Source organism: Panicum hallii, chromosome 6, assembly GCF_002211085.1.
Source record: "Panicum hallii strain FIL2 chromosome 6, PHallii_v3.1, whole genome shotgun sequence".
Lineage (NCBI taxonomy): Eukaryota > Viridiplantae > Streptophyta > Magnoliopsida > Poales > Poaceae > Panicum > Panicum hallii.
Window position 1 is genome coordinate 3,764,217 of NC_038047.1, and position 8,453 is coordinate 3,772,669.

Below are 8,453 nucleotides of genomic sequence, written 5' to 3' on the forward strand. Positions count from 1 at the left end.
CCGGCCTTTTGGAGTCTTTGTGGTTTGCTGGCAATTCATTGATCCTCCAGCTTGGTGTGGAGCGGCGACGACGGCTTTGTGCGGGGGACGTGGAGACCCCCTTCCTTCATGATGAAGAAGCTTCTTAGTGGAGACAGCATCGAGATGATCGGGAACTTGGTGAGAGCCTTGGTGACGAGTCAAAAAGAGTCCCGGAAGAGACTCGGTGACCGGGAAGCAATACTCTTAATTAGTGGTTCAACAACGTGGAATAGGGGTGGCTTGTACCTACCAATACCACGTGATAAATCTTCATGTCGAGAGTTTGCTTCCCCTCGTACCCTCCGTATTTCTTATTACAATCTTGCATGCTTTTACATTCTTATTGTAGTATCTTGCTAGAATTGACTATAGGTTGGAAAAGTCTTTGGGATGAGATTTTCACACGAGTTGAATCCTAATTACACATCTAGGTAATATATTTCAGTTTATATTTTATGCTAACTAGTTTGAGCCATGTGTTAAGATTTCAAAAATTATCTAATTCAGCTCCTCCGCTGTTAGGTTACTAGCGCAGATTCTTTTCATTGAAGATGAAAAATGAAGATTTTGTTACATCACTCGATCACAGAACGCTAGCTGCAGACTGCAGATTGTCGACGCATCTTGACGTGTTCTTGTGGACAAGCGGGTCCGACAGCTTGTGCCTGCACAGCGGGCACATCTCGCTCCTCGCCAGCGTCTTCTCCGCGCACGCGCCATGGAACACGTGCCCGCACCCCGGCCACGCCGCCAGGCCGCTCTCCAGCAGCTCGAAGCAGACGCAGCACTCCTCCGCTTCCTCATCGTCCTCGCCGATCCTCCTGCTGTTCGCCGGCACCGGCTCCGGCAGGTGCAGCTCCATGCCGACGTGGTAGTACGCGGGGCACGCGTCCAGCATCCGGGTCGCCAGCGCGCCGCTCATGTGCGCCATGCGCTCCGGCGTGCAGTCCTCGAGCCGGAGGATGCCCGCGTCCACGATCACCTGGAGGCGCGCGGCTCGCGGCGGGATGGTGCTGATCGCCGGCGCGGCAAGGCTCGCCCACAGTTCCTGGAGCTGCCGGCGGAAGAGGCCAGGGTAGATCAGTGGACCCAGAGACGACCCGGCTAACCCCAGCGAGCTCGCCAGGTCGCCTGCGGGCGGGACGGCGAACCGGAGGCGGTGAAGCTTCGTCCGCCTGCACGCCTCCACGCCACGCCTCCCGCCGCGCGGCCTCGAGAAGCGGGTGTAGCGGTACAGCACGACGATCTCCTTGCCTTCATCGTCACCGGCAGCCTCTGCGGCGGCGACGCGCATGAAGGCGGCGGTGTTCTCGACGGCGGTGAACCGCGCCGGCCCAAGAAACTCCCCGTCCGGCACGACGCTCCCCGGCGGCGCGGCGAAGAGCGGGGTGCTCTCCCTCCTGCTCCTCCCGCCAGACCTGATCCCGCCCTCGTTGTCGCTGTCGTAGCGCTCCGCCATGTCCTCCTCGCTGAGAAGCTCGTACTCCATCCCCACGCCCACCGCGTCGTCGTCGGCCACCTCTTCCTCGTCCTCGTGCTCCCCAAGAACAAGAACCGCCTCCTCAGCCTCGCCGTCGCCGCCAGCAGACGCTGACGGGCCAAGAACGCGGACGTGCAGCAGGACAGCGGCCGCCACGGCCAGGTCGTGGCGCAGGACGAACTCGCCGCCGAGCACCACCGGCGGCACGGCCACGTCGGGCTCCTTGGACGACAAGTTCCCGATCGCGCGCTTCTCGCGCCCGAGCTCGGCCCAGACGTTCACGCGCCGGCCGCGGGCTTTCGCCGGATCGACCAGGGACAGCCCGGTGATGCAGAGGCGGCGGCCGTCCTCCGAGGACATGTGCATCATCACCCCGCCCGTGCACGGCGGCGCCGTCGCCGTCGCCGTCGCCTCCATCGCCTCTGCTCGGTTGATTGTCTGATGGCATTGATCGATTTGCGCCTCCGATATATATATTCAGCTGGATCCGTACATCCCTGCTTCGATCGATTCGGAATTTGAACGTGAGGGAGTTGCATTGGTGTCGGAATCGGAGCGCTTCCGCTCGGACTCAGGTATAGCATTATTTTCCACATAAATACATTTACTTTCCCTCTGATTTCTATTTTTTCCAACTTTCTAGCCGCCATAAATTCTATCCTAAGCCTACGTAATCAGTTGTGTGATTGAACTTGACGAACGGCACAGTACAACGATATTCCATACAGAATAAGTGTGGAGCAAATTAATAAATTTTGGCAATACAAAAATATTGTTGTGGTCAAAACGGAAATACGAGGACATTACATGTGTTTTCAATAATAATACTCAAGTCTCATGATTCCACTAGTAGAGATAGAGCATAGGATGAAAAACAGGACCTCGAATCGGTGAAGTTGTCGTCGGTTCACTGGTTCAGTAGTCGAACAAGTGGGTTGATTGGTTGAACCGTGTGGTTTGATAATATTATTATGTAACCGATACTCCCTTTATAATCAAATTCCACCTGTTTTTTATTGTGCACAAAAATACCACTGGAATATAACACCTCTGGAAAATGATGTTTGGGTTAGGGAAAAAAACCAGCATTGTAAATATTGCCAACGAGTAAAGAGCAAGGTTACAGAAAGGGAGAGTGCTTATTATAAGTAACGTAAATGATGTTTGAAGCTCTCTGTTCATAAGAAGAATAAAACAACATCAAATAGCTGATACTTTTAAACTCAGCTTAGATACCTGGTAAACAACAACGTACATCAATGCTTTTCAACTTGAACCATATTGTCTATCTAGAAATACATCATATGGACGTTGCATAATTAAGCAAATGGTACTCTGTCAATAAAAACTTGATTTTTTCCAAACTTCTTGACATGTGTTACGGTCACTAACTTGCAACAGAAGATATTAAATTCGAGTGAAAAATATGTTAGAAATATGGTGTGCTGGTACAGTCAATAAGGATAACTTACAGAAAAATGAGCCTAGAAACCGATCACGAGCCAGGATTTCTAAGGTTTTAACCCATTTCTAACAACAGCAAGAAACAATGTTAGCAGTGAGAGCTAATTATGGTGCTTAATGACCAGCTAGGTATACTGAATTCCATACATACAAAAATCCAACCAGCGGAATACATATACTTAATTGAACTTGATTGAGTTTCAAGCTTGCTAACTTCCTTTTTCTCAGCCACGGACCATGGGGCCTTGACTCATAGCCTAGAAACATCTCTCGATTTAATGCATCTTGAAATACATCAGAGGCTCCTATCCTTCACCTCATAAGAGACCTTGGCACGTTTGCTTGGGGTAATTGGTGGGTGGGAACGGAAGTTAGAGGCTAGAGCTTAAAAATCTTTGCTTGGTTATTTTATTTGGAATGGGAGTTTTAGTGGGATGAGGAAAGATAATTTAGGAGGCCAACTCCCACCGAGGACTTACTAGGGGAGGGGTGGTAATTGTATGAGAATTGTGCTTTAAGTGGAAGATCAATACATCACAACTACATATCCTGAATTATGACATAATTTCTCATTCCCAAATCCACTAACCAAACAAAAGATAAGGATTCTCTCTTAAACTTCGCATCTTAATTCTCATCACAACTATATAGCAGATGGCTTCACGAAAGTGTTACCTGTACGGTTATTGGAAAATTTCGAGAACAATCTGAACCTAGAAAAGATTAAAATTAACGGAGGCGCTGCTGGGTAGGCCTCGTCTACGTGTGCTGTGGTTGTAATTAGCCATCTCTCCAAGCAGACAACTAAAGTTGTGATAGAGCCAGGATATTATTTTTTCTGTAGAAATATTCCTGACCATCCTCTCGATGGTTATCTTGGTGCATGTAAAAGTCATGGTGGTGGCTATTCCGAGCCAATCAACACGCAGGGAGTACACATGGTTTGACGCAAGATAGGTAGCACGTGCTGGGTGCTACTCCACGTAACCACCTAGCAATCGAGTACCAGTCACAGTCTAAATAATATTTTGACCATTCATTTATCATATATTGTATCATTTATGGTTATAAACTTATATGCATGGTAAAATATATTTGGTTACGAATCCAATCATATAAAATTTACATTATAAAAGTAAAAAATTAATAGTTAAATTATTGGTTGCAAAGTTTGAATCTTGGCACTTATAAAGTTGATGGAGGGAGTAGTATTGTAGGTTACTGATGAGGAACACTCGCTGCAATGCTACTTATTATAAGTTACAAGCAGCTCACTAAGCTAGTAAAGCCACACCAGGAGCTTGCACTGGGAGCAACACCAATGGAAGACCACCACTACCTCTACCTCGGATTAGCTCTCGTCTCGTTGCTCGTCATGCTCGCCAAGCGCCGCCGGCGCTCCGACATGGCGCACGGGCACGGTCTGCGGCTGCCGCCCGGGCCGTGGCAGCTGCCAATCCTCGGCAGCCTGCACCACATGGCCGGCAAGCTCCCGCACCACGCGCTGCGTGACCTCGCTCGGCGCCACGGGCCGCTCATGCTGCTCCGGATCGGCGAGGTGCCCGCGCTGGTGGTGTCGTCCCGGGAGGCGGCGCGGGAGGTGATGAAGACGCACGACGCCGTGTTCGCAACGCGGCCGCTGAGCCCCACCATGCGGGCGCTCACCAAGGGCGGCCGGGGGATCATCATGGCGCCCTACGGGGCCCACTGGCGGCAGCTCCGCCGGATCACCATCACCAAGCTCCTCACAGCGCGCCGCGTGCTCTCCTTCCGCGCCGTCCGCGAGGAGGAGGCCGCCGCCATGCTGCGCGCGTGCGCCGCGGCGGCGGCGGCGGGGTCTCGCGCCGTGGACATGCGCGAGCGGCTGTCCGCGCTCATCACGGACACCACGATGCGCGCCGCGATGGGTGACCGGTTCAAGGACCGCGAGGTCTTCCTGCGTGTGCTCGACCGCGCCATCGTGCTCTCTGCCGGGTTTAACATGGCCGACCTGTGGCCGTCCTCCCGGATCGTCGGCCGGCTCAGCGGCGCCGTGCGCCGCTGCGAGGAGATCCGTGACACCGTGTTCGGGATCCTCGACGGCATCATCGAGGAGCACCTGGAGAGGATGCGCAACGGCGGCGGCGGCGAGGTCAAAGACCTCCTCGACGTGCTGCTGAAGGTACAGCAGGACGGTGACCTGCCGATCCCGCTCGACATGGACGTCATCAAGGTCGTCATCGTTGTAAGCAATCTTTAACTCATTAATCAGATCCATTGGTTAGCTGATTAGCTTCATATAGCTGCTGATTGGCTTCTCTGTGAAATGCATGTGTTGCTCGCAGGACATCTTTGCCGGCAGCGAGACGACAGCGCCGACGCTGGAGTGGGCCATGGCGGAGCTCGTCCAGAACCCGAAGGTCATGGAGCGGGCGACGGCGGAGGTGCGGCACGCCTTCGCCGCCCACGGATCGGTGTGCGAGGACAGGCTCGCGGAGCTCCGGTACCTGCCCCTCGTCATCCGGGAGACGCTCCGGCTGCACACGCCGCTGCCGTTCCTGATCCCGCAGGAGTGCCAGGAACCCTGCCGCGTGCTGGGCTATGACGTGCCGCGGGGCATCACGGTCATGGTGAACGCCTGGGCGCTGGGCCGCGACGAGCGCTACTGGCCGGGGGATCCCGACGCGTTCCGGCCGGAGCGGTTCGAGGCCGGCGGCGGCGGCGCGGCGGACTTCAGGGGCACCGACTTCGAGCTCCTGCCGTTCGGTGCCGGGAGGAGGATGTGCCCTGGCCTGGGGTTTGCGCTCGCCAACATGGAGCTCGCGCTCGCCAGCCTCCTGCTCCACTTCGACTGGGAGGCGCCCGGCGCCGCCGAGGTCGACATGACCGAGGCGTTCGGCCTCACCGCGCACCGGAAAGCCAGGCTCCTGCTCCGCCCCATCCTTCGCGTTCCGGTTCCAGGCGTCTAGTCACTGCCGCGTGCCGCCAAAGGATAGATGGCTGGGTTCACATGTATGGGCCTCTATCATTCAGAGTTCAGACAGTCAGCCCTGTGTTCACTTGTGAACTTACAAAATAATTGCAATAATACTCCCTCCAGTCATAATTTTTTTTAGATTGCGTGTTACCAGTATTTAAACTACGAAAATGCAATATTACTAGTTTGCTATGCGCAGACCCTGCTGCTGAAGATCTAGCACAAAGGCGATCTTTGGTTTAAAGCAGGAGCGGTCGTGATCCACCGTGTAATAGCAAACTTTACCGTATTATGTGCCGCATGGATAACCATTGCGCATCATGTACTAAATCTTCTTTCTTTATATGATACGTGACTCTCCTAGGCATTCGAGAAAAAGCACTATTTATATGTTGATATGTTTTTTCAGCCAAAATCTATCCGATTCCTAATGTTCCAAATTATAGAAAAATATTCTAGAAAAAAGTTAAAAGTACCATAAGCACACATCACAATTTTTCAGAAATTAAATTTTGGGAACAATTTATTATAATATTAATAAGGTAGTGTTAAATGAAGCTACTATATTCGTCGAGAGGCTCTAGAAATTTCCATATTAATAAAAAAAAGACTCTAGAAATTTCCATATTAGTCGAAAAAGGAGAAGAATATACACTGTTGGATTTTATGAACATTAAGAATCTAAACTAACTCAAATAGTCCATGTTAATTACCACATTATTATTAAGAATCTGCTTACCTTATAAAAAATTAAAAATAGCTTCGGTAAAAAAAGTGGTTTCATCGTTGAAACCAATGGTAAAACTTATTTAGAAGGAGCCAAAACTTACCAAGAAGATTATTAGTGGGTAATTTAGGAAGCGTGACAATAATCATGAAAAAATAATGAGGGGCAGGTGCACCTCGTTGCAGCACCGATGGATTAGAATAATGTCGAGATACACGCCTGGAAGTGTAGCAGCCGAAACAACACCGCCGATATGTTTTAAACTTTCGATACCATAAATCTTCCTCCTCTCGATAGGTTTCTAGCAGTTGAATCCAAGACTAATGCTCATTGGTTCCGGATTCAAAACTAGCCAGGATAAATGAGGAAGATGAAAGATCATTTCTGCAATAGTTGCGGTGGCAAGCTCCTAACGAGATAGTAACTATTAGGATTGGACCGGTGATTGTCTGATTTTAGCTGGATTTAAATTGGATTCCTTCAATTGGATTTTGGATGTCAGTCCAATCGCAGGTATTGGCTGAGCGTGTAACGGTCGGGAGCCTGCCACCTTTCACGAAATCGGAAGAGCTCTGTTAGGAAAGCGAAATTGAAAATATAGTTGGTAGCGGAAATATTAGCACACTTTAAATGTTCAACTCAACAGAATAATACACGCCAGCCGGATCGAAAACCTTTTTGACGCAACCCCCACCAACAATCTCAATCACAAAAAGTTGCCAAAATCTCCCAGCGTGATCCGTCGCCAACAAGAACTGAGGAAAAACAGACGGCACCATACAAGAAGGCCACCATCATGCGGGACCCTTTGCCGTAGTGCCGCTGCAACATCACACTCCACCTGACAAAGTGAAACCACCTGATCCGGACCTCTCGCATGGTGCCTCGCAGTCGCCATCATGATAACACAAACATGCGGGGTCCTCGCCACGCTCGCCGTTGGACTCCTCGTCGCCTCAAAGAAAAAATCATATGCGGGGGCCTCGCCACATCCACCACAGCACCCCATGTCACGAATCTGTCTCTATTGTCACCATCAGAATGGAGGGCAAAGCTGCCCCGCTTCCCAAAGTCCCCGTCCTGCTTCGCCTCGTTGCTCCACCCACGCATATAGCCTTCACCGCTGAGACAAAAGTCGAAGAAGTCGCTTGCTCCACCTTCCGACGATGTACCACACCAGAGTAGCACAACAAAGCTAAGTCACCCGCCGTAGTCCGCTGCAAGCCAAATCATCTCACATTGTCGTTCCTGCAAGCACAGTGCAAGCACAGTCCTCTAACGCCGTCCCACCGCACTCACAGTTGCCAAGCAACGTCAGCCGCCTGCAAGCAGTATAACCGACAACAAAGCGATAACCCTTATCCGCCACCAGAACTGCGATTGCCTCCACATGAGCTCAGTAACCCTATCAAGCTCAAAATTCTACACCATGCTGCCTTGCGCCGCTACCGGCAACAGCCTCCCTTGCCGTCTCCAGCAAGGCCACGAGCCGGGATAGGTCTCTAGAGACGATGCCTCCAAGGAGTGGGGGACGCCAGTGGCGCCATCATCGTTCGTCCAGATCTGCAAGGTGACGACCTCAACGGGGAGAGTAAGATGACGCCCCCAACGAGGAGAGCAACGCCCTAGACGCCGTCATAGAATCTGCAAGATGATGCCCCAACGGGGAGGGCGACGCTCTAGACGCCGCCGCCATCACCGGCCAAGGCTTTCGCCAGGAGCATCCCATCCCAACCACAGCACATCATCGCCCCGGCAATCCCAAGATCGCAGCCATGGAAGCCTCCCGGAGCGGCGCTACCGCG

The 8,453-nt window shown here is 51.8% G+C and overlaps 1 protein-coding gene across 1 annotated transcript; it reads left to right on the forward strand.

The window, feature by feature from the left end:
• Positions 1 to 4,209: 4,209 nt before the first annotated feature.
• On the forward strand, positions 4,210 to 6,059 carry LOC112897432 (premnaspirodiene oxygenase-like). Its single transcript, XM_025965724.1, has 2 exons — positions 4,210 to 5,189; positions 5,290 to 6,059. The coding sequence occupies exons 1-2, from the start codon at positions 4,287 to 4,289 to the stop codon at positions 5,911 to 5,913; spliced, it is 1,527 nt and encodes a 508-aa protein (XP_025821509.1). The 5' UTR covers positions 4,210 to 4,286; the 3' UTR covers positions 5,914 to 6,059.
• Positions 6,060 to 8,453: the final 2,394 nt, after the last annotated feature.

Bases quoted from the DNA above. Each gene is read 5' to 3' on its own strand.
- LOC112897432 (XM_025965724.1), top strand. From the start codon at position 4,287: ATGGAAGACCACCACTACCTCTACCTCGGATTAGCTCTCGTCTCGTTG. The intron at 5,190-5,289 runs GTAAGCAATCTT...TGTTGCTCGCAG, and splicing joins TCATCAAGGTCGTCATCGTT to GACATCTTTGCCGGCAGCGA.